This window comes from Equus quagga, chromosome 2 (genome assembly GCF_021613505.1).
Source record: "Equus quagga isolate Etosha38 chromosome 2, UCLA_HA_Equagga_1.0, whole genome shotgun sequence".
NCBI lineage: Eukaryota > Metazoa > Chordata > Mammalia > Perissodactyla > Equidae > Equus > Equus quagga.
In genome coordinates, this window is record NC_060268.1 from 34,724,694 (window position 1) to 34,751,621 (window position 26,928).

Consider the following 26,928-nt stretch of genomic DNA (forward strand, 5'->3'; position numbering starts at 1 on the left):
GGTCCTGTTATCTGCCCTGGATGCCTCCCACCCCCAGGAGCCCCGCGTCCAGGGGCTTCTGGATTTCACAGGCAGCCAGAGGAAGCTAGAGGGTGTTGGCTTGTGTGATTGTTTGTAGTTTCATGGTAAAGGAGACAATTCTTAAGTCCTGTTACTCCACCCAGTCAGCGCCTGAGCTGTGAATGATCCTGAGGATAGTGGAAGAAAGCACTGGCCTCTGCATTGAGAGGCCTGGCCTTTGGCCCAAGTTGTAGCACTAATTTAGCTGCTGCCTTAACCAGACCTTCTTTCTAGGCCTCATTGACTTAATTCGGTGAATAAGAGGCTTAGGCTAAATAATCCATTATCAACACTTGGTGCACAGACAGAACCTTCCACCCAGCAGACCTCCTTTCCAAACTATTTGGGGAAAAATTTGAGGTAGACTCTAGCTGCTAGAGTCCCTGTTCCCAAAATGTTCCTCTTGCCTCTGGCAAGCCCCTCTGGGCACTAACAAAGAAGTTTTATTTGGGAAGCCCAATCAGAGGCGCACCAAGCTGCTGCTTCCCCAGTTCCCCATGCTTCCATGGCAAATGGGTTTGCTGTAAGTGGCTACAAGGATATGTGTCAGGACTTCAGTCCGTGGCCACAGTGAAGGGTGAACTGGAGCTGCCATCCTGTTGACTCCCATGATGGAGATGGCCGGGCCCTGGGGAAAACAGATGAAGCCTAACCCAGACTTTGGGCCCAGGGAGGTAGGGTATGGAAAGCAAGGAGGAAAGAGAAAAAGAATAAAGGTATCTGTGGCAGCCAAGGGGAGAAGACCCAGAGTCTGGAACAAAGGTGTTTCCTAAATCCTGCTGGGCACGTCTAACTGCCCACGTTGTTCTTTTAGCCCTAATTATGCTCCAGGTCTGTGGGAAAGTGAATTAGAACCGGCCTGACACCTATTTTGAAAAAAAGTTTACAAAGGGTGGAGGAGAGGTAGAGATTATATTCAAAGTGTGTACTTAAGGATCATCCCTCAGCCTTCTGGTGGTGGCAGAAGAGATAAGCCCCACACCACCCTAAAAATTGCAGCTAACACTGAGAAGGCATTCAATTAATTTGTTACATTTATTACCTCATGAGGCAATATGTCAGGGTGCTCCAGAGAAACAAAACCAATGGGATATGTGTGTACGTATATTAAGAGATTTATTTTAAGGAACTGACTCACGCGATTGTGGGGTGGGGACCAGAATTCTGAAACTCATAGGGCAAGGACGGAAGGCTGGAAACTCAGGCAGGAGTTGATATTGCAGTCTAGAGTCTGAAATCTGTAGGGCAGGCCAGCGCCTAGAAACTCAGGCAGGACCTCTGTGTTACTCTCCTGAGGCAGAATTCCTTCCTTTCTGAGAAACCTCAGTTTTTGCTCTTAAGGCTTTCAAGGGATTGGATGAGTCTCACCCACACCCTAGAGGGTAATCTGCTTTATGAAAGTCACCTGACTGTAGAGCTTAATCATACCTACAAAATACCTTCACAGCAACACCTGGGCTCGTGTTGGACTGAATAACTGGGCACCATAGGCTAGCCAGGTTGACATATAAAATTTAGTCATCACAGGTAGGTACAGGTAGGTACACAGGTATCTACACCTTACTGATGATGAAACAGGCTGAAATCCTTAACTCAGTACCTTCTCAGAGTATCGCTGTTACTGCAAGGAGGGGCCAAGTGGTCTGACTGAGGAAGCCAGCTCTCACCCAAAATGCTGTACCGCCTGCCAAGAACACAGAGAGCCCTGGGGAAGGTGTTCTTCGTTATGAGGGCTAAGAAACGGGGGTAAATAAGGGCCAGTCTGCTGATATACCAGGGTGCCCACCAGCAAGTTCTCAAAGCTCTTTTTGTCCTACTGGGTCCTTATCACGTGAACACACACAGTGACATAAACTAGATCAGGAGAGGTCACGTTTTCTTTCCTCTCCCCATCCCTTTTCCCTTGATCTTTTCTCCCCTTCAGGCCTTGCATCTCTTCCCTGCTCAGTTTGCTATATTTTCCTTTTCTGTTTCTCTCATCTTTTCCTCTATAGCTTTTTTGAGAATTATTTCTTCATGAAAATTGAAAAAGAAGGGAGAAAAATAGGGGTTTTAAGAGATGGAACTTAGATTGCTTCTGGTATCTGTAGTAGCAATTGTGGCTTGATCAGATAAAAAAGGAAGGATGGAGGTGGGGGAGGGAAGAAAGACGGGGAGAAAAAAAGCAAGGGCAAGAAAGGAGAGGAGGAGAAAGAGAGAAGAAATTCATTTTTAACTCCCTGCAAAAGGCAACCTCTTTCTGATTATTTTAGATGGTTTTATATTTAAGTATTTGACCAGTAGGCCAAAGAATGTTCTAGTCACTAAAGCGGTAGTTCTCAAATTGCTGCACATTAGAATCACCTGGTGGCTATAAAAATGCTGCTGCCCAGACCATGTAAATCAACATCTCTAGGGGGCAACCCGGGCCGCTCAGTGTCGGTTAAAACTCTCCAGGTGATGCTAGTGAGCAGCCCAGATTGAGAACCAGTATTACAAAATAGTGCTCACTGAGACTAATCTCTGATGATCAGAAGCCACAAGAATAGTTATCACTGGGGAGGTTCTAGGGGTGATAAGGACTGAAAAGGAACCTGGGGTGTTCTGTACCTTTCTCTGGGTGGTGCTTACTTGAGATTTTTTCATTTTACATTCCTTATTGAATATATTTGATACCCCAATTGAAAAACTAAGATAATAATAATGCCTACACACTGATATGTGGCCCCACTCTTGGAGATTCTAACTTGTGTGGCCTAGGATGCTACCCGGACATGGATTTGTAGTTTCCTGGGGAATTGGAGGCGGAGCATCACTCCAAGGCGAGGCTGACCAGCTGCCTTCTCTCAACAGCCCAGAAGGACTTTATTTCCAGGACAGAATTGGAGATCCTCTTTGGCTCTTCTTTTCCTACATTCTGTATTAACAGTTCCCCTGTTGGTAACACATCATATTCTCAAGTAGACTGTACACTCTGTTATCTGCAATTCCAGAACCCCAAAAGGTTCTCAAAACTGTGCTTTTTTTAGTAAGGTGGCACCAAAACATTTGGCAATGAAACCAGACTTGAACTCATGTAAGGCTATTTAGAGGCTTTACTTACTTCACTTGGTGCGAGTAGTCATATGTTTTGCTTCAGAAATATTAACATGTTTGATTACAGAATACTGTTTTGTTCCCCACTAGGGGTATGACATAATATATGATATTTATAAATTTCTAAATCTGATAAATTGAATTCTCAGAGCCATCTGGCTCAAGGGTTTCAGGTAAAGGATTGTTGACCTGTAGTTTCTTTACATTATTAAATCGCCTTTTTGCCTCCCCGAAGACCTACGCTGACCTAGGGCAATAGCCTAGCCTTGGAGCAGTCCATTCTCCAACCATCTCTTGGTTTGATTACGCTGACAGGCGATGATATTTATCTCGGCAGGAACTGACTCAGTCTTGCCTACCATTACATCACTGTGCCCAGCACTGAGCCTGGCATGGTGAGGCCCTGATAAATGTATGGTGAAGGAGTACTGGGTCTATCATGTGTTGGTTTCTCTAGTTTCACTCTCAGAGGGTGGCCTTTTCCAATCTTGTTCCTAAATCCTGGGAGCACCATGCTCTGATGACATCTGTCTATTTGTATCTCCACATTCCAAAAGGATTGTGTTCCAGCAGGAAGTCAATTATTTGAAGACATGGTTTTGAAGAATGGATTGATTTCAAGGGTAGGAAAGATCAAATTATGTAACCCAAAATGTCGTACTATTACAAAGAAACTAACAGCATTAGCAATATAGTAATAATGCTAATTGTCTGTTCTCTCCTGCCCCCTCCTGCAGTGCAATGACGCACGTATTTCATCTGCTAGTGTTCAGGCAGACTTAAAATCAAGAAGCTCCTCACTCTTCATGCTTTTTTCAGGGTTCAGACAAAGAAAAAGATCTGAGGTGTGCTTATGGTGTCTAATAGGTGCCCTTTCAGCCTCTCTGACCCTAATAGCCATAGGGACCTAGTGAGCTGGGCTCAGGCAGAGACTGAGAACTGAGATTTCTCTCCACCCTCATCAGTGGCACTTGGCTCCAAAGGATTTTCAGAATCTAGGGTTATTACTCCATGGTGGATTGGACAGCCCATCAACCCCTTATTCTCTAGACCAGTGCTGTCCAGAAGAACATTCTGATGTTACAGAAATGGTTTATATCTGTACTGTTGAATACAGTAACCATTAGCTGCATATGGCTGTTCAACATGGATGTGGCTAGCATAACTGAGAAAATGTTTTTAATTGTATTTAACTTTAATTAATTTTTATTTTGAGTTTAATAGCACATGTAGCTAGTGGCTACCATATTGGATAGCACAGCTCTAGATCTGGGGTGCAGACACATCTCATTCTTACATAAATGGCTGGGACATTTTAAGGTTCCCCAGAGATCACTAGACTCAACCTTAAAACATGGGATGAAGTAATTCCTAGCAGAAAAAAGAACAAATAAAGCAAAACAAAAGCCAAAACATGGAAGAGTTAGAGAAGTTGGCACAGTCAGAGAACTGCCTCTGATTCTGTACGGCTGGATAGTAGTAGTATTTGGTTGGTTGGGAAATTGGTAGGAAGCGAATTTTCTGAGACGCAGGCTCCTAAAGAATCTCATAAGCCTTGACAAGAAGCTGGGAGTTTACCCTCTAAAGATGTGTATGTCAGAGGGCATGATAAACGATCTGGGATCAAAATTCACTCAGCAATTAAGCCTTTCAGCCTCTCTGGCCAAGGAGAAACGCCTTCAGGGTGTTGAAGGTGCTCTTGCAATCCCAGCAGCTGCTCTGAGGTTGTTTAAGAACTCTGACAAGTGGTTATCTGTGCCACTTGGCGCTGTCTCCAGGCCTTGGCACCTCCAAGAGCCACTTCCCGAACACCAGAAGCACGGTTTGGCATGGGATGTCCTCCTGAGGTTGAACTGGATAGAGATTTCTTCACACTCTCTGCAAGATGGCTACTGTGCAGTACTGGGTGCCCCAGGGAGGAGGCCTCTCGGGGACCTGGGTGCTGGGGCACCTTCTCACAGCCCCGGGCACCTGCCAGCAACTAACTGACAGGAGCGTATGTAGGGGGTAGAGGGGTCACAGTCACAGCCCCTAAGATAAATGGAGACACAGGATTTAAATTTAAGGGAAGGGTCGCCAGTCCTCCTCAAATACTTGCTAAGGGTTAACGAACTGGAAACCCATATAAAGAAAATAGAACCTATGCCATCTGGTTTTTTCTTTCCCCCAATTAAAAAGTTCAGCTATTTGGAGGGGAAGTCTTTGCACCATGGGTTTTTCCTTTACTAAAATTTTAAAAGTATTTCAAAACGTGGATTTTCATGGACCTCAAACATTCTAAAACAAATTGAACGAAGAATTTGACTTCTCACCTAGCAAGAAATAAAGTTTTACTTTGAAGAGTTAGGAGGACTTCTTTGCCAAAATGGTCACAATCCATCTTTTTTCCTTATTGAAAAAAGATACTAATATACTATTGGGAGTTGTTTTTCCCTATTTTATCTGAATCTGTGATCTCTGCTTTGATTTGAATTTTGATGATAAAATACTTACAAGTTTGACTCTTAGGAGAACCCGGTGGATTCGTGGACTTGTTCAGGTGTGTGGTGACTCAGGCCACCTTATACTCTAGTACTGATTTCCAGGAGAAAGAGAGTGAAAACTAAAAAGGAAATAAATCTGCCCCATTATTAAATTTGTGCTCTTGACGCCTGCTGCTGTTGCTACTGTAACAACTGGGGTTAAACTGTCACTTTGACAACTTGTAAAGCTCTTTATCATAGAAAGCACAAAAAATCAATGCCGAATTACCTCAGGAATATTATTGATGACCTAAATGTCATTTTCTGTTTTTATTACTTTTCATTGTATTTAGCTTGTAATTCAAACTGCTTTCTAATTAATTTGGTTTGGCTCAGTTGGAAATAGAAAAAGCTAACTATCTAATAGGTGACACATGTCACAGAGAAACCTTACAACATCCCCATTTCCCCAAGATCAATCAGCCATGAAACAGCTTACCAAACTTTTGTTTTTCTAGCAAATTCTTAAGAAATACAATAAAATTAAATTTGTCTAGTCCAAAGAAACGGGGAGAAACATGAATGAGCAGAAGTGACCCCAAAGCCCAGTTTTATCTGACTATAATCTCTCTCCTGGTTGTTAAAATATCCTAGAGCACTCGATCATGTTGCATTTTAATTTTCGAGCCGTGCGTTGTGTTAGCAAAGTGCACATGTTCCTGATTTGAACTGCAAGTTCCCGGCTGTTAACCAGAACTCTCGGCTGGCCCGGACAGGGTCTCACGTAGGTCAAAGGCCCAGCGCCTACATCTTGGTTCGATCTTACCGCATGGAAACCAGAAGCCTGGGTCAGGGCGGCAGTGCCTATGACGGGCCCTGATTAGATTAGGCCTCCATTTATCAACTACACAGAGAGTACACTTAACCTTTCAACTCAAGAGTTTTGATAGATCTTTCTTTTCAAACGAAAAGGTGAATGTTTTTCTGCCAAAGTCTTGGTCCAATAGCAATGAAGTGTAACATACAGCTTTTTCTAATTTCAGGGACTACCAGGTTGCAACAGAAACAACATGTAACATGTACCCTGGGAAGCTTTCTATCTGTTTTCCAAATTTAGAAGTATGATATTTTGACATTTATGGAAAATTACTTTATAATGTTATGTCCCTTTCATTTTTTTATAGGACTTTAATATTTCCTTTGGTTTCTACCTAGATTTATTTACATATTTTATTTATTCATTGATTTAGGTTTAATAGGCTAGAGTTATTTTGTAAATTAATAGATTGATCCATATCTTGAAAATCTATATGTGGAAGGAGTAACAACTACTTTTAGAAATTTGATTTCTTTTGGGGCCAGTCCCGGGGTCGAGTGGTTAAGTCTGCCTGCTCTGCTTCAGCAGCCCAGGTTCGCCAGCTCAGATCCTGGGCATAGACCTAGGCACCACTCATCAAACCATGCTATGGTGGCATCCCACATAGAAGAGCCAGAATGACCTATAACCAGGATAGAAAACTATGTACTGGGTCTTTGGGGGGAGAAAAAGGAAGATTGGCAACAGACGTTAGCTCAGGGCCAATCTTCCTCATCAAACAAAAGCATACTAAAAAAAGAAAAATTTGATTTCTTTTAATTTCCCTAAGTATTTGGCTTAAATATTACTTCAAAATATTACTTCATTTCTTCAGAATGCGCTGTTTAATTGTCTATGAAATTCCCATTAAACTTCTAACGAGACAGGTTGAAAAATACAGTTTTAGAATAGGTTTTTCCAGTTCAGTCCATTCACTTTCTCCTGAGGAGCCTTGGATACCTGGGTTCCTCACAGATCTGGGTTCCACCAGGAGCATCCATGGCCCACCAGGTCTCTGTTGCATAGCCCCTGGGGCAGCAGTGGAGGTGATGGGACCGAGGCATGGGGAATGTTTGAATCACTAGGAGGGACTCAGACATCCTTGTTCATTCGTTTATTCACTAGTTTCTCATTGAGTGTCTACCGTGTTCTTGGCGCAGGGGTTTGGGTGGGGAATGAAAAGTCCCTGCCCTCTGGGAACCAACTTTCTAAATTCTTCTGCATCAGCGTCCTTGTCCTATGCCAGTCCAAGGTCATGTATAACTACCTGCTGTAGCCTTCAAGATAAAAGTACTCTGTGTGTTTAGAGGGTTACTTTTCTTGTCATTACATTATTTCTGCAGTATGCCTCTTCAGTTAAGTAAACTCAGGCAGCAAAGAGCCTTCAGGAGAAATAATTCTTTCCTTGCATATAAGAAAGATAAAATGAGCTCATTTTAATTACCTTAAAAGTGGTTGCCTACCTGCCCATCATAGTGATCTTTTCATTGTTTTTGTGGAATCTAAATCTTAGAGCCATTTTGAACCTTTTCTAAAACATGAGGTGGTTTTGCCAATTCACTTTATGTGAAAATAATTTTTAAATTTTCTATTACATTTGTAAACTTAGAATTTCAAAACTTCTGTGTGAATTGCTATTTCCATCTATTTATCTCAATAGTTTTGATGCCAAACTTCTGATCTTGAGGTTATATCATTTTAAAGGTTATTCTGAATTTGATATTTACCAGAAAAATAAATACATATCAAAAGGGACCATCATTTACTGGGTTGTTGTTGATGGACACATTTTTTATGGTGCTTAATTCACTGAATATGTATTTGATAAGTCAGTCAGTAATATTTACTGAGCCCTAAGTGTGAATAGAATAAAATATTTTTATAATTGTGGCCAAAATTAGTGGCAGGGGAAAAAAAGAAATATATGTGCATAAATTATTTTTACAGTTTTCTCAGTTTCTAAATAAATCCTTGCACCTTCACAACCTACCAAACTCACTTCTGGTCCCCTGATGTTGGACAACCCTTTTTGAGCTACTCTTTGTTGATTTTTAGATTGAGCCAAAAATAATGATTCATTCCCTCTTTCCCCCCTGGTTTCTCTGAAACTAATATAATATTAAGTATTTTATATTTAAGGGTTTCCAGCTTCTCATTATCAAGACCACACACTATCAATCATTCAAACATCTAATCAACATTCAGAAAACATTTATTGAGCGCCGACTGCATACCAGGCTCTGTTCTAGGTATTATGTCTAAGTCTTAAGATTTTTGAAGGTGATTGGAAAAGTGTGGCTGATGACCCAATTAATTGTACTGGGGAGACCTCTGAATAATTCCTCTTAGGTCTGCCCTGGCTTGATTTTAGAATGATTCAGCCCCTTGTGGAGAGAATTCAGTCTTTAGCACACTCAGAGAGATAATCCTGAATGCCAGATACCAAGTTAGCACAGGCCTGGCTTAGACTGATTATAGGACCTCTACCACCCTTACACATACATTTTCTGGATCATTGGCTTTGTCACAGTCAGCTTTCTCTTGCCTCTCACCCACTTCTGTTGGGAAGTTCTGAAGCTGCTGACCCCCACAGATGGATTGGGGCCACAGGAAATCAGGAGAGGATGAGAGAGACCTGGGGCCAGCCTGGAAGCAGCTCGAGGAAGTAGAGAGAGGGGTGGTGGCTCTTGCCCCTAACAACGTTTCATTGAGTCTGAAACTCCTTCTTGTGGTTGCTTGTCTTTTTACCCCCAGCTACCAACTTTTCTTTCTGTTTTGCCTTTAATATAAAGTATTTTAGTGGCTGGCCCGGTGGCATAGTGATTGAGTTAACACGCTTCATTTCAGCAGTCCGGTGCTCACAGGGTCGGATCCCCAGCACGGACCTATGCACCGCTCATCAAGCCATGCTTTATCGGCATCCCACATATGAAACAGAGGAAGATTGGCACAGATGTTAGCTCAGGAACAATCTTCTTCAAGCAAAAAGAGGAAGATTGGCAACAGATGTAAGCTCAGCAACAATCTTCCTCACACATGCACCAAAAAGTATTTTAATAAGGCTCCTTTCCACACAAGGCTTCTTGCCACATCCATATCCTCTGCAATCCTTTTATTCCTCTCCTTGTGCTTATCCCAGAGAAACAGTATCTACGAGGCTTGATTGTGAAATGTTTCTTAGAATTAATCAATAACACCTTGAGGTTTTCCAGCGTAATTTGTATATATTTATCTTGGTCTATAGTACACATCTCTCCGGCATGCAATTTTGTGGTTGTTTGGATGTTGGCAGGTTTTAGGGGTGGGAGGAGAGGAAGTTATATTTTTAGCTATAGTGACTCACTCTGTAAATGGTGTACACCGTAGTCTGTCCTCCAGTTGATTTACTGCATATGGAATCAACTCACTCTAAGTACACTCTACAATTTCAGTGGTTTACAAAACCAATAAAAATATAAAATGCCGAAATAAATATTTAAGATTCCTTTTCTGCGTTGCACTAAAGATATGATGAAAATAAATTTAAAAGAAAGTATTTGCACTTGAGGAATTCAGGTAAAAGTCATGAAGCTATAATTAAAAACAGAGTTGTAGGGGCCAAGTAAAATTTGGGGGAGACAATTTTACTGTTCTTCTTATTTTTATCTTATATTCATTTAAACAAAGCCACTCTTGATGGACCATAAAATACACCATATGTTGTCACTCTAAAATAAAGTTCTGTGTTTCAGTCTGGCATGTCTACCATGTGGCTGTATGCCACCACTTTCTGCATCAGAATCCTTCTCAACACACGGCTTCAAGGAAACCACTACTAATCTGTTAGAGTTCCCAAAACAGATGAACCTATTTGCTATCTGACTTTTAGATGCATCCTCAGCCTTATTCCTCCTTCGCAGACCATCTGCTGTAGCTGGGAGAGTTGCTTTTTCTCTTACAAACATGCCCGACCCCTTCATCAAAGACCATCTCACAACCTACCCTCTACATAAGTCCAGTTTTTTCTTTAGTGTTCAAATCCCACTCCCTACAGAAAGCCTTTTCTGGAGACTGTAGCCCAAAGGGAGAGCTCAGTGGTTCCCAAACCTGGCTGCACATCAGAATTTGTGGTGGCACTTGTTTAACATATAGATCCTGGAACCTGCTCTAGACCTGCTAAAGCAGACTCTGGGTCTGAGACCTAGGAAGATGCATTTTATCAGGCGCCCCAGCCCGCTCTGATATAATTGCCTGGTGTTCTCCATTGATGTTTTGGGAACCGCTGGTGTAATAGAAAGAAGCAATAATTTTTGAGTTTGTTGGACCTACCTGCAAATTTTAGCACCTGCACTCACTGGCTGCCCCAGTTACCAGACTTCTCTGGGACTCAGCTCCAACAGACTGCAAAATTACATTGTGTTTCCCAAATAAGTTTTGAGGAGAAGGATGCTTATATAGGTTTAAGAAACCACTCAACCAAGTTGGTACATCAGATCGTGTGAATATAAGCATCTGAAGGTGGCCCAGTGAAACGGAGACTGCTTTCTGAGTGGCTGTGGTAGCCGGGTTCATTCTATGTGGTGGTTACACTGTACTAAGTATCAGCAGCATTTCTCTCTCCTCCCTCTCTTAAAGTGCAACCAGGTTTTCTCTCTTTAATCCAGAACTCTCAGTCGTTTGTGCTTAGAATGGTCTCAAATGGAGAGTGAGTCTCACTTTCCTGTGCATTGAAGTATCCCATCCCACGGTGGGTCAAGACAGGGGACAACTGTGTGCCAGTTTGGGACCTGAGACTCTTTAGATATTTAAGTAGATTTCAGTGTCGTTTAAGTTGGATTTTTCTCTTCTTTATTCAGGAGAAAAGAACATAGAGTCTTAGAACTAGAAGGAACCTCACAAACTATCTCATTCAGCCCTCTGGTTAAGTCTCAGTGACTTCGTGCCAACAAATGCTTGGATCAGAAAATCTCATTAGTTCACCAGGATGAGTTGGGAAACGTACTTGAAATGAGACATGTGTAAACCAAAACTGTAAAACATTTTAAATTGTTTTAAACTCTTGGTTTAACCAACGGTCGCAATTACTCGTAGTAGAATTATATTAAATAGTATAGTTAGAATCCTATTAGACAGGTGGATTCCTTTAGAAGCTACTATATTCAGACACACACCTCCACCCCCTACCCTCTCTCTACAGCTTTTGAAAAGGAAACCTTTGTTCTTCCCCCTAAAAAAATGGTTGATTTGATTATCAGCAGTGAACAACTCTAAAGACTTAGTTAAATGAATTGAAAAGTTATGATTAACCCGTTTGCTAAAACAAAAAGTAAAATGTATCTGTCTCTTATTAAGTACTTGTTATGAGATGGATTCTGGGCCAGTGATTTTTATATACTTTAATTCTATGGATATCTCTTATTAATCTTTATAACCATCCTTGGAGTAGATGCCATTATTTCTATTTTACTAGGAGACCGGAGGTCTGCTCAGAGTCAGAGAACTAGTAAGTGAACTAGGAATCCAATCTAGGTTCAACTTCCAGGGTGTTTAACAGCAATTAATGTCATTAGACCATGATTTAGGCTGAAGTTCCTAAAATTTTGAATTAAATGTTAATTGCAACCATAGACTTTCTCCCTGTGTAACTTTGCACATATGCAAAATTTTGCATATAGTTTCGAAAGATTCAAGAACTCCCTGAAACTCATGCTACCCAATGAGTACGAACCTCTAGATTAGCTTGGCAGTAAAGATTGTTAAATAACTACAAGATAAATAAATAGATTTTTCATGTCCTTCACATATTGATTTTAGCATTTAGATGGGAATAGGAAGGAATAATAGTCTAGTAAATCTGATACGTATATTCCATTGGGTTTATATGTTACAACTGGGAGTTCAAGTTGCTCTTTTTGAGTGGACAGAGATACCATTTTTTTAGACTCCTTTTGGTTTTTTGTTTGGAAATCACAATCTAGGACTCATTTTTGCATATAGAAGTACGAATAGTAATAGAATTGAAAAATACTAGAACCAAGAGGGTCCTTAGAGATCATCTAGTCCAACCTTCTCGTTTACAAATGAGGAAAAAGGGCCCAGAAAGTCTCTGAGGCTTAATCAGAGTCACACAGCCAATTAGAGTCAGGCCCAGGCTTGCAGTCCAGGACTTCAGATTCTTGTTCCAGTGCTTTTCCTACTACATTGAATAAACCATTAGTTCATGGCATGTACATCCAAAGAAACCATAGGTAACCATTTTGCATCTTGAGTCCATTCCTTTCCAAACTACTGAAACGTGTTCTCACTTGATTAAAAATAAAGTAGTAACAAGAGATTTAACACAGACATTCATTTCAGGCCTATAAAAGTTCAGATGGACGCTGGAGTACACATTCAAGAATATTACACAGGAGCCTTGCCAGCACAATGTGATTGGGAATCCTGGCCTTCTGGACAGAACTGTAGTCTAGAGTATCAGAAGCTCAATCCTCTTTACCCAGATCAGTTACTCCTTTGAATCTTTGTTCGTCCACGAGCTGTTATTGGGCACCAAACTGTGCCAGGTCCTGTGCTTGGCCCTAGGAACACAGGGACACATGAGATGTAGTGTCTGTCCCTGTCCTCACAGAGATCTCAGACAGTGGAGGGTTTGGCAGACACAGCGGCCCTACAGCATTTAACATAGTGAGGGAGGCAGTGCACTCAACACCATCCGTGTTCCAAGTAGCATCTTGGAAGCATTCCTCCTCAGAAGAATGGCTTCTTATTTCTTCAAAAGGATTTCTCCTTAGAGGAAAATATTTTAAGTTTGTGTTAGCAGAGTATTGGCCGGTACATATAGTTTTTCCTTCAACAGGAATTCCTCTCCCAGAAGTAGTCATGGATCATAACCAGACTAAGAAATAGAAGCTTGTTTTCTTTCACAAGGCCAATAATTACCAACCTGGCTTTCCGAGGGTGTCTCCAGTTATCTTAAGGGACATTGAAAAAGTCCCAAAATAAAAGTACTTCTCATCCCCCCTTAATTTATAAACCAAGTGCACATAGTGATAAATGCCACTGTATAAAATCAGTGGTATGGCAAAAACAAACTACGAGGAGGAGAGTTCACTGCTTTCAAAAGTGGGTGGATGGGTGGGTTTATTCTAGTACATCAGCAAAAATGTGATGATGTAGCAGCCATGTCATTTTCAAGAAAATGGATGAAAACTACATTTTAATATCTCTCAATCCTAGTCAGTCACTCTCTAAATTAACTAATAATTCAGCATTTCTGTTCTTGTTTTAAAATGGTTCTTTACTAAACCATGAAATGGTAATAGCATTTTCAGATTTTGAATTTTTTAATATTTTAAGTTGCAAACAACTCGTTTAAGCCAGGAGAGAGGAAGCAAGACCATGGGCAAGCACGTTCGTGTGTTTGTGTGTGTGTGTGTGTGTGTGTGTGTGTGTTGATATGTATACAGGAGTTTTTCATCAGGGATTTCTCAGTGCATTATAATGCAAATTGCATTTTTAAACAGGCCAAACTATTGATGGCTTTATTGAATGGAATAATTTATTGCAGAAGTATTTTAGTCAGATGACATTTCATCATCAAATAACAGTAAACACAATAGCCATTTCCCATAAGACGGTTCTCTTGAGCCAAGGGCTTAAAAAAGAAAATAAAACTTGCCTTGTTCCAAACATAGCATTGTACTAAACAGTTGTTTATTCCACTAGAAAAGAAAAGAGTTCTGCCAGCCAGACATGGTGGACCAGAAAAACATGCCGCTGTGTCAGATCATCCCAAGAAATCTCCATTTTTCCCTCCTTTCCTAATAATGTTTGACAAGTGGAGATGAATTTTTAAAATCCAAGTCTCTTTTATGCCATTCATGGGGATAATACTATAAAATCTCTCCTTGGGTACTCAGAGTATTACAACATCAATGACCTGTCAGCAGCTGCATGCAGTTTTCCTTTTTAAGACTGTGTAAAGCTATGGTTAAATTCTAATTTTCTAGAATAGGTTTAAGTATGGCAAGAGCCAAAATTAGGTGCACTTTTCTTGCTAGAAATCAGACCACAAATTGTACATTGTACTTAACAAAGATGATTAAGGCAGTCCAGCCACACACCAGCAGTTCAGGAGACTAATTGGAGCATGCAGATTTGTGTAAAAACATATGTTGGGATTGGGGAAGCTGTTTTTTTTTTAATGCTGTTTAAAAGGTTTTTTTTTGCAAGTTCTTGTAGGTAATTTGTACATTATCTAATTCTCCCCTAAAAGTCTAAGATTAAACTCATGTATGTCAGAGGTCCAGTATTTAGGCATTTTTGTCAAAATGAGAATGCCGTATTGGTACCTTTCTCCCAATTAGTTGGTGGCAACCTTTTTCACTTAGTAAACCTCAAAGTGTTTGGTATTTAAAGTTGTCACCTGGTGAAACCAGAATAACTTGTTTAAAATAAGGCGTAAACTTAGGAGCCAAAGAGAGCTGGAGCCTCTAAGCCCTGATTCATGTGAACCTCTAGTGAACACTTGGGAAATATAAGTTGGAATTTGCTGGAAAGTATGGATTAAAAATAATGCTCACCTAAGGGTTTGAGATAAAGGATGCAAAATACCTGGCAGAGTACCTGGCATTTAGCCAGGGGCTCAGTATAGGGTGGGGGCGGGCGTGGCTGGGGCAGCCCAGTGGAGGAGGATCAGTGGTGGCCATGTGGGGTGGTGGTGAACTTGGACATCTAGGCAGTTAAGTCAGTTATTTCAGGGGGAAAAATCAGTCTAGCAAGCAGGACTTGTTTAAAGGAGTTGTGAAGAGCTTCACACTGAAAATTCTTGCCATAGTCCCAGAATGTAATTTGGACAGTATTTAAGTAAAAAAGGTGCAACAATCACTGGTCTTTGTGCCCTTACTTGCTTAAAAATATGTCTGCCCAAAATTTTCCTGTAGCCGTTATTGCATTTGCTTTGCAGCAGTGAAGAATAATCTCTCATTCTGTGGCTAAATTCTCCTATCTTCCATGAAGATTTTCTGTGGTTGGAATTTAGTTGGATCTCATCTTAAATAATGCTTATCTGTTGCGTTATCCAATCTCAGATCTTTCCCTTTGGCTCTATTTGGTAAGTAAATCCCCCCCCCCCCTTTCTGTCTCAATTTATTTATGTGCTTGTTATCTCTCCTCCCCTCTGCTATTTTTTCCTCCAGTCCCATAAACATAATCGATGCACCATGGGGACTCTTGTAGAAATAGGCTGGAGTTCCCATAGGCACCATTTTTGAGACAATTCCCCTGCTGGTTTTGTAGTACTGATGTGTGTGACTTTTCCCCACCCAAGTAAAACAGTTGAGTACCGTTAACTTAAGTGATGCCTTGTTTTGGCCATGAGGAGACAGGTTATCTTTCTGAGTGATCTATGAGGTTGATTTCAGATGTCAGGGTGCTCCCCCATATGGTTTGGTTTGCTTACACAAATTCACCAAAAAGGGCCTCTATGGTTCTCACTTTTGTCTATTTCTGAGAATGGGGTGAATGATTACCATTTACATGGAGAAAGTTCCATGCCTTTGAACCAGCTAAGGGAAAATATCCACAAGTTAATCACAGAACAGCTAAGACTGTTCTCATATACTTAGGTTCCCATCCAACAAAATTATGAATGTTGTAATTTGCCAAAGAGGCACTGAGCAGTGATGACCACTAATTTAAATAATCTTTCTGATGTTCTTCTGGACCCTGCTATTAACTAAAGAGAAGAGTTGGGTGGGCCACATACTTGGACCCACTGGGCTTCCATTGTTTATCTGAAAAAATGTCAGATGATCATTGACGTTCTGAGAGTGTGTGATTTACCCAGTGAGTTGAATAGCCATGTATTGAAGGGGAAAAATAGCCTAGGACATCTATGAGGCAGGTGGGTACAAAGGGCCATACAGATACAAGTGACACGTTCACATATATAGTTTAGTCCAAAGAAGAGCCACTGATCATAGCCTGAGCTAGTGATTGGCCTTGAGACTTGTCCATTCATTGCAACTTGAAAACTGGCTCTCCAGTGACTTGTGGAGAAACTGTTCCCCAACTTTGTGCAGATAACTAATTGGAAGTTGAGTATCTCTCAGGAGCTCAAATAATTTTTACAGAAAGAATTGGTAGTTATACCATAATTCTTGAACCTGAGATTTATCGTAACTGAGAAACTGCTTGCCCACAGTTTAATTTAACCCTCTATTTGTTATAACTTGTTAGTTTGACACACTGTATACCATTTAAACAGCTAAACCCACATTACTCATGATGGTTGCACATATACCTGGGAAAGACTTTTCAGAATATTGGCCAATATTTTAATAATTCTACCTAAAACCTCATTAAATTGAGGTCAACAAGTAACACCAAACATGGAGATAGATAACCTGTTTTGATATAATACAAAGCTCATTAGTCCTGACTTCCCATAGATTCCAGAGTTAAATGCTGACAGTGTTCACAAAGTAAGAGAAAATTAAAGTGAAACAAATAAGGAATATTTCTTAGTAAGCATGCATGTCCTTAATATAAAGTTGCCTTCACTTTTTAATTAGAGTTCAAGGCAACAAAGCTGAAAATACATATTATTAAAGTAACTTTTTCTTCCTTTAGATAAAAATCTAAGTTCTCAAAACTATCAATTTACAATATCGTTGCCGTAGTGAATGACTGGTACAAACTGGGTTATGTTCTTCGTCTCCTCCTAACTCTGCTTAATAAGAAAGCTACTGATCTTTTTTTTAATTAAAAAAATTGTAATGTATCTGAAATCATGCTAGATCTATAGATTTCAAAGTTGTAGTCATTTGTCCACTGTGTGTATAATGTATAATGTCCATCCCCCAGACATATCATCTCATGGCAACAGCCTCTCATTTTTAATTCTCTCAATATTATCATCTTTTTGTCTTGTGTCCTTCTGATTGGGTCTCTGGACACACCTCCCAGAAGGGCAATTGTTTTATGATAAACGAGATCATATTAGACCCCAGTATATAAGCCACCATATTCCAAGTACTGCCCATCTACCTCTAGCCTGCTCTCATTCTCCTTCCGCTCGCTCTCCCTCAAGCTCTGTTCTTTTCTTCGCCACCAAACATCTTCAGAGTCATCTGCACTTAGGGGCTCTACTCCCCACGTCTCTGCAGTCTATCGACTGTAACTGCCATGTAGCACCTCCTTGTTAGACCAGTAGTGACACCTGTCCTTCTCTTGTCTGGCCGCTCTCCTCTCTTTGACACTGTTAATCCCAGCCCTTGACTTTGCGATCCCACTCCTTCTACCCCATTGACGCCTCTCAGGCTGCGCAAACTTTCTTGCCGGTTCCTCTCCCTCAGCTGCCCCTGAGAGTCTCTGCCCCAAGTTTCCATCCTCAGTCCCCTCTCTCTTGACTCCCCAACCCAATCTCGTCCACACGCCTGTCTTCAACATCATTCCAAATCTGTATCTCCTTGCCCTTTAACCCCTTTAAAATCTGTAATCATTTGAATATAACTTAAAAAGTTATTCAGTCTTTTGTTATTTGAATATTCTCTCATTGTATCCAGAATTATCTTAAAATTATAATGAATATACTTAACTCCCAAAAATCTGTTGGGTTAATAATATTAAAACGTTTGATATATTCTCATCATAGCAGTATTGTGATCATACACATTTATACGTTTTATTAATTCTGAAACCATCAGATTTTAATTGTACTATTGATATAGTCACTCTGTCACTTAAGGACTGATTTTTGTTTGGAAAATGTTACAGGTCCTTTTGTTTTAATTTCAGTCCCAATGTATAGCTATAGGCATCGTAGCAAAACACTGAAATCAGGTAACATGTATAATGTATTTAATATCTCTCTAAATAAATTAGGAGAGTGTGATTATATTCATACTTTTTGATAGAAATTTTGCAACTTGCAAGTGTAAAATTGCACTAAGACCAATATGCTTTTACTTACCTGAAAAGGTAAAATGTTGCCCCACATTTAAAGAGAAATATAATAATAATTATATTTTAAAAAATAAATGAGTAGTTTGAACTCAGGCATGATTTTTTAAAAATTTTTAAAACTCTAATTAGTATATCCTGACAGATGAAAATTAATGTTACCTTTGGAGGTTTTAGGATACCTGACAAAAATCCCATTTTGTAGAATTTAAAGGTTTCTGTGTGGATACAAAGTGAGAAATAGTTTGTCAGAGGTGATGGCATCAAAATGTAAAATATCTTAATGTTTCAAAACAAAATTGTTACTTAAATGTATTTTAATAATGCTTAGCAATTACATCAAATTTGTAGCATTTAAATACTCTCTGAATAAGAATATTGAATCGTTTGATCTCCCCACATGAGATAAGATGCAAAATACAAGGACTTACTTTTTATTCGAACTCAACTGGAAGAGTAATAAATGGAAGAGAGATTGTAGGGTAAAATGGTGCAACAGAACTTTCCAGGGTTCCTCTGTCACCCTGGATGAGAAGTCAGCAGACCCCAATCCTAACTTCAGTGTCTTGCCCAGTAGTCTCTGGGGACTCACTTAGTGTCCCTAAATACTTCATCCTCCTAAATAACATACCAGCATTTTCTAGAAAGTATAGAACACCGTACAAATGTAAATCGGTGCTATTTTCTCGTAGCTCGAATGAAAGTGCCTTTACAGCTTAGTTGTTTGGTCCTTGAATCCAGATCTCTCCTCCTTTCAGCCTTATCTAGTTTAGCAAAATAATCTGCTTTTCCCCTTGTTTCCCAAAATATTAGGAAAGCAGAGGCTGCAGAAGTCCAGCATCCTCTAGACTCACTGTCTCTGGCACCTCAATTCCCTGGAGAATTACTGTCATTTGACTTGGGGTAATTTATGTGCAGTTGCCCAAAGAAACCCCCCAAACACAAGTTGAGGGGTTCCAAAATTGCAAACCGTTTTCTTGAGCTAATTATGTTCAATCCTTTCAATTAAATAAATATAGAAACATTTTAAGAAAATAAAGTTTAATCAAATTATGGTGAGCGCTTTTAAAAAAAGAAAATAGGCATTGAGGAAATATATACCCTAAATCTTCTGTGACGTTTTTTGTTTTTCATGGTATGTATTTTTTTTTAAAAAGTTTTAAGTGGTGAGTCTAAACAAATGAAGGCACAAAATGAGACTTTTTACTGTTACAGTATTACAAATATTTTATATTTGCTGAAGGGATGACATTAACCCTAACAAATTAAGGGAGAGTCAGTAAGAGAAACAAGCCCCTTATTTTAACCATCTCTCAACTAAGACTAAGGCCGACTATCACACTACGAGTTTAAAAGGCTTCCTCTTTTTGTTTTCTCTTTCTTCTCCCCAAAGCCCCCTGGTACATAGTTGTATATTCTAGTTGTGAGTGCCTCTGGTTGTGTAAAAGGCTTCCTCTTAAAGTTATGCCCCACACTTAATATCCTTCTTCCTCGCGAAAGTTATTATTTCTGTCTTCGTCTGAAATGTCTGATCTCATGCTGGAGAGCTGGAGAGCAGCCTCTGACCATCTTGAAGGCATTATAGTTAAGAGTCATCAAAACTTGACGCAGAGACTCTTAGTTCTACCAAAGACATCCAGTCTAGAACCAGTGCATAATCTTGGGTGAGATAAAAGAATTCTTCTTTCAAATGGTGACTGTCATTTGTTTCTGTAAAACCATTGCTTGGTCCATAAATAAGCCTAAGGGGCATTATAAATGTGTCAGGGGCTCCGGGTGATTGATCTGTTGGATATATCATGGAAATAGACAAAAGCCACAAGGGTTGCTTCCCTCTGGAAATCGTGGTGGCAGATTGCCATATGTGTCCCCGTGAGGAGCCTAGCTGATCTAATTGTGAGCGTAACAACTTTAGAGACTAGACTTTAGTCTCTTAAGATCATCAGTGTCTTTCCATGAAGTCTAAATAAAATAGCACCTTGCTCCTCGGCCTCAAGGACAGACTTTGGCAGGATATCAGGACTGTTGCCAGCAAGCTTTCCCAGCCCTAAGTTCTAAATACATCTCTCCCAGAGTTGCACCATTCAGAAGTATGGCTAAAAGTGGATTTGTGTTAACCTAAAAAGGTAAGGGAGGCGTGCCAGTGCTGTCACATTGCGTGCCACAAAGGTTGAAATAACAAATTTAAACTGAGAAGGAAAAGTCCCATGCCCGTTTTCCTGTAAAGATATTCTAGCAAACTCCCTGAGAGAAAAAACAGAAAGTGTGAGAAGCAGTAACTTTAACTTCCCTCTGACTGTGCCATTCAACACGAGTGGCTCTCCTGCTTGGGGCTGTAGGAAAGCTCGTCAGATAAACAAAGGAAAATTATAAAGTAAAGCAAATAATAGCACTGTTTTTCAAACTATTCAGTGTGCTGTTAGGTTCAAGATCTAGACCAGACCTAAGCGAAATAGCTGTGCAAGGATACTCTGCATAACTTTTCTACCTGTCACTCATTTGTTCACCAAATATTTATTCAGTATCTGCTATGTGCTATGCACCGCTAAATGTCAGGTAATGATACAGTGGAGAAGATACTTGTCTTCATGGAACATGCTGTCCAGTGGAAGAGATAAACATTAAAAAAATATAAATATGTAATTGTAACACCTTTTAAACTTGAAGTTTGGCAATAAGAGTCCAGTTCATTTTGCCATTTTGCTTATGAATCCTTTAAAATCATAAATCAACATTAATTCCATAGATCCAAATAGGTTTTATAATAGCATATATCTGGAGAGTCATAAATATCTCTTTAAAAATAAATAGCAAACCGGGGCTGGCCCCGTGGCCGAGTGGCTGGGTTCCTGTGCTCCGCTGCAGGCGGCCCAGTGTTTCGTTGGTTCGAGTCCTGGGCGCGGACATGGCACTGCTCATCGGGCCACGCTGGGGCAGCGTCCCGCGTGCCGCAACTGGAGGGACCCACAGCAAAGAATATACAGCTATGTGCCAGGGGGCTTTGGGGAGAAAGGGGAAAAAATAAAATCTTTAAAAAAATAAAAATAATAATAATTTAAAAATAAATAAATAAATAAATAAATAGCAAACCTAGTTATCATTTACACAAGGCATTGGACCTAGTATTAGGAATTTTCATTATTTAATATCTAGTGTCGAATGAGAGTTTGGACTCAACCAGTTGCCATAACTAGTTGGTCATATTTTTCTTCCCTTTTCCTTCAACAAGTGTTTCCTTAAATAGCGATAATGGATCTATGTTTGCAATGGCCCTTTTTATAATGGAGTGGGGTGGGGTTTCTCTGTCTTCAGCATTAAATTTTACTGGTCTGACAAGGACTTCAGCTACGTGAACAACTGCACAGAAAGTGAGGTCTTTTGCAAGCAAGAGGCACTTACAGATTACTTCACATATCATCTTGCATTGGCCTTAGCATGGCCTGTTAGTTCAAGCCCTAAAAATAAACACCTATTAATCAGCTAATGGCAACACGGGCGGACCAGCTCTCTGACTGCGGGGACCTCAGTCTAACCTCATTCAATAGCTTGTCTTATGTCACCCAGGATGAGGCAGGCTGCAGCCAGGAATGCCTCTAAAAGAAGACAGTCAGTCACAAGCTTAACTAAATGTTTAAAGTAACCTCCGTAACTCCTCTCCACACTGACAGATTGCTTTCAACTCCATGCAATCAAACCACAGCAGCAGCCCCACTGGCCTTCGTGGGGCCACCTTAGAGCCACAGAGTTTGTAAAGTAAAACTACAGGTTCGGGGTAGCTCTCCCTTGTCTTGCTTTTAATCAAAAAACAACCAGAAGGGAACTCACTCCTGGAAGTCCTTATCTTCATAAAATTTCACTAATGACTCCTGTTAAGTTAAATAAGGTTGCTGTGTAACTCACTAAGGAAACTGTCAGCCGGTCACCGTGTGCCCGCGGACTTCTCAAAGAATACAAGCTGGAGGAACCCCGTGGAGCTGTGCTGTGACTGTTTATATACATGTACTCTGTCCCACCTACTCCGGAAAGTTGAGCCCTCAGTATAGTTTTCAGAGTTTTTTGAATGGCAATCTTTTTTCTGGATGGAGTGGAAATGGGGGCGGGGGGGCGGTTAGATTTGTTTTAATGTATACTTTTCTTTAATGTGTTTACCCCCAAATAAGTGAGCTGTAGTAGATACTTTGGCCCTGCACAAAGTAAATATTTAGCTCACAGATTCCACACAGAAACAAACCCCGGGGTGTTTGGGTTTCAAGAAAGAAGATAGCCCCGGGGCGAAGGGCAGGCGTGCGCTCCGCCTGGGATTGGCAGGATGGGCTCCACTTGTGCACCACCCCAGCCCTCAGAGCGCCATAGTCTGCTAAACTGGGAGTGCCCTCCGCCCTCAGCAGCATCTCTGCCCCCTGTTTTTCCAGCTGTATCTTCTGCCGTGCCCACAGTCTTTCTTTACTCTGACCTTTTCTGCACTGCCCCAAAAGTCCCCATGCTTTTTCTCACCACTCTGTCTGGGTGTGCCTCTCCCTCCACCCGAAGCATCTTCTCTCTCTTACCCAGCAGTGAACCTGACTTCAGACTCACTCTGAAGGTCACCTCAGTCTGCTCAGGGCCTTCCCTGACCTCCTCTGGGCTCCCGCAGGGCCTTCTGCGCAGTTCTCTTCCAGTGTTTGTCTCCTCCTGTACACTGCCTCTTCACCTGGTGTCTCTTTTACTGCTAAGAGCCGCTGGAAGACAGGGACTGTGTTCGCGGTGTCCCTGCATCCCCAGAGCATGGCATCCTTTTCGGGAAGGCAGAAGGTGGTGTTCTCCCTGTTCTGCAGTTAGGAAAAAAAGGAGAGGGAGCTTTGCAGGTAGATAAGAGCCCACCTTTAGAGGAAGGCGGTGGGGCTGGGTTCGTGCAGGTGCTGTCATTTGCTCCTGTGTGATCTTAACAAGTCACTTGACCTCTGAGAGCCTCAGTTTCCTCATGTTTCAAGTCAAAGGAATGCATTTTTTTGAGAGTCAGATATATTACTGTACAATTGGTGAAAGTATTTTAGGAACACTGAAGCATTCTGCCATCATCAGCTGAAGAATAGAACCAGAGTTTACTAAAGCGTGTCCTGTCCTTTGAATCCAGCCCTGCCGTTTTCCACACTCACACGTGATCCTTCAGCTATTACTTAAAAACAAATTTCTCTGTCCTGAGTCTCATATTTCTTTTCTGCAGTTGTCTGATAAAGCATCTTCATTAACCACAAGAAAACAAAGGGTGAGGCCAGCTTTAGAAATGGGTGCTGGCTGCTGGGCTTCCTAAAGACCCATCGTGTGTATGACCCTCCATCTGCCTTAAAGGCCAGCCTCAATGTCCCAGAAGTTTCCTCTGTTCTTTTTCTTGGGGCAATCTCAAACAGCAACCATCTTTTGTCTCCTAAGTCAGAAATTTCCTTTGTCTTCTTTCCAGAGTCTTTAAATATTAGTTAAAAATGCTCAAGGTTGTTCCTTTTATGTTCTCTCTCTTTTCTTAAATATTAAAACCATTTATTACGAAGATGAACTATTACACTTGGTGAGACTTTTCCCGATGCTCTTGGTCTAACGGGAAATGTGTTTAGGATGGTATACCATGAAATCCCAAGACCTGCCCTGAAATTTGTGTGTGCAGCTCTTCTTTGTCGTGTTACCTGAGGGCTAAATGTGGGAACAGGCACAGTCGTGTTGTGTCATTAAGAACCAGAGCCTACATTTAAAGAAAATTTAAATCTTTGACATCACCAGGCACTTCCGTCAAGTCTCATTGAAGGAGAGTTTCTCCTGGCCCCATGAAGCTGATCAGCTTTTCTTTTTAAAGGCAAGAATGATTGTGGGAAATGACTTTCCTGATTTCTGGCAGAAAGAAGCATCTAATCTAGTTATAAAAGTAGGAAATGTTTCTTGGGGTTTTTTCCCCCTGAGGAAGATTCTCCCTGAGCTAACATCTGTTGCCCATCTTCCTCTTTTTGTAAGTGAGCTGCTGCCACAGCATGGCCACTGACAGACGAGTTTGTGTAGGTCTGCACCCGGGAACCAAACACAGGGCCGCCAAAACGGAGCGTGCTGAACTTAACCACTAGGCCCCTGGGGCTGGCCCTGTAGGAAATGTTTTGACTCTGGTTTACTCACACTTCCTACCCCTCAGTTCTTCATCTTAAGTTTTCTCCATGGTTAAGTTGGTGAAGTACTTCCCAGTACTGCCTTAATTAGTACTTGACTGACCCAGTCGTCTTCTTCCCAGTGGATTTATTTCCAGACCTAGAGCTACCCATTGATGGGTTGGGGATAGGGGAGGAAGGATGGGGAAGCTTTCTTTATTCCATTCCACTCTTGGGCAGAACTTTATAGTGGGGCAACAATGCATATAAACAAATTAAAGTGTTATGAAGCTTATTTATTCTCAAATCCACCTGGAACTCCAGGATACAAGTGCTATTATACCTGCTTTGTAGGTGGAGAACTAAGACACAGAAAGTTAACAATGGAAGGTGCCTTAAAGGTGATGTCTTCCCACCTCCACATTTTATAGAGGAGGAAGGACTCGTCCAGCATGAAAGAGGGCTTAAGTAAAGCATTTCTATTGAAACTAGACATGCAGGAGCCTTGCTTGAGATTGGGATGGGGAGGGGTTTGGGAGTGATGTTTTAAGGGTTTGAAAAAGTGTGTGGGGAAATCCAAAGAATGTGTTGCAGTATAGCGTAGCTGTTCAGAGAGGGATCTCTGCATGTGAAGGATGTGGATTCACATCTCAGCCACATTTGAGCTTTTTCTTCTTGCGTGAGTAAGTTACTTCACCTCTCCACATCTTAATCTCATTTGTTTTTTGTTTTTGTTTTTTTTTGCTGAGGAAGATTAGTCCTGAGCTAACATCTGTGCCAGTCTTCCTCGATGTTATATGGGGATCGCCACCACAGTGTGGCTAATGAGTGGTGTAGGTCCACGCCTAGGATCCAAACCCGCAAACCTGGGCCACCAAAGCAGAATGCACCAAGCTTAACCACTACACCACAGGGCTGGCCCCTCAGTCTTCTCATTTGTAAGATGGAACTAGTGAATTCAGTACAGGTATAAAGTGAAATAATGTATATGAAGTGTTTAGCACAGTGCTGCGCACATGGTAAGCATTCAGTGTGTTAATTCTATTCATCGTCTTCATTATGATCAGCTTAGCACAACTTTATAATAGTTTTCTGAAGATTAAAATACAGGTACTAATATTAGCTACTCATAGGACTTTTGTTTTAAGTGAGATAATCATGTAAAGAGCTTAGAAGAGTAGCTGACACATAATGATTGTTCACTAAATGCTAGCTGCTGTTATGGTTATGGTTATTATTATAAGTATGATTTTGTGGTATTATTTTAGTATTCTTTGAAGCTAGGTGATTAGAGTCTGAAATGGCTTAACTGCAGGAGCATTACACTTACTAGAATGCCTTACTCTAGTTGTGTTTAGTAGGGGATCAAACAGAAGAATTGGAAAGCCCAGAATGGAAGAGCAACTCAAAATCTGAAGAATGACAGATAAGATATTTTCTGCCATGAGGATCTGCACCACAACCCAAATCTAGCCCAGGATGACCTGCCAGCCTTGTCTAGCATTAAGGGCTGTTTCCAAGGGACCACCAGTTGCGCTCCCCTCCCATACATCTGTCTGCTCGTGCCTCTCCGGCCCTGTCTGTCCACCTCACTGCCCTGTTTGTGACTATCCTCTGGAGTGGGCCCAGTGTTGTGGCTTTTCACTCCTGCAACAGTTTCGCCATCATTTGAAAACTTTGCTGGCTCAGAGCTTTGTTGTACAGATCCAGCATTAACCAAGTAACACCTTTAAAAATAAAATCAGGTGGGATCTTTGTGGGCTTAAATTTCAGGTTTTGTAACCATACAGTTGACCTTCAAAGTTCAGCTTAACAATAAAGTGAGAATATTTGTATTCTTCGTTCCTGAGCTCAATTTTCTGTTTCTGTTTTGCTCTTTTGTTGTGCATGCCTCTTTAGGGGAAAAGGCAAGTTATAAATAAATTAAAAGCCTCACACCAACATATAGAAGCCATGAGACTCTGATTTTCTTAAAGGAGCACTGTTGTAAATGGCATCAAGATCATTTTGTAGAGTTTATTTGTTACTGAAAGGTAAAGCAATGAGGAAGACAGGCTCCTGCCGAACCTGGGAATGGTCCAGGCACGGTGCGGATGGCATTTGTGGTTCAACGAGTGCAAATCCATGTGTCATAGGCAAATACAGTTCACTTTAATAGTTTGATATCTCTTCACTCATCTTAAACACCTTAAGCTATTTGGCAAGGGAGGAAGAAATCAAGCAGATGAACCTGCTGAGATATGGCCAGGAGCAGTATTACTTCATTTTGATTGATGTTTTTACAACCTTATCTTCTAGATAAAAGCTACTGTAAACAAAAGCCTACCTCAACTGATTGTATTTAAAGGAAGCAAGAGCCACCTGTGTGCTCCCAAGTGCTTCGTTTTTCACAGCCGCCACCTCAACCTCCAGTAGTGTCCCTTCCAGG

The 26,928-nt window shown here is 40.9% G+C and overlaps 1 protein-coding gene across 3 annotated transcripts in view; it reads left to right on the top strand.

Annotated features, from left to right (window-relative positions):
- Positions 1 to 26,928, top strand: part of CDIN1 (CDAN1 interacting nuclease 1) — a 209,736-nt gene that overhangs the window by 170,831 nt on the left and 11,977 nt on the right. Inside the window, exon 11 of one of the 3 annotated variants that reach the window (XM_046648609.1) lies at positions 25,859 to 26,273. The exons of 1 other annotated variant lie outside the window; for it this stretch is intronic. In XM_046648609.1, coding sequence (XP_046504565.1) covers positions 25,859 to 25,916 — 58 coding nt within the window. In that variant the 3' untranslated portion in view covers positions 25,917 to 26,273. Of the gene's footprint in view, positions 1 to 25,848; positions 26,274 to 26,928 lie in introns of those variants that run through there. One more of the 3 variants, XM_046648627.1, reaches the window with a different exon arrangement.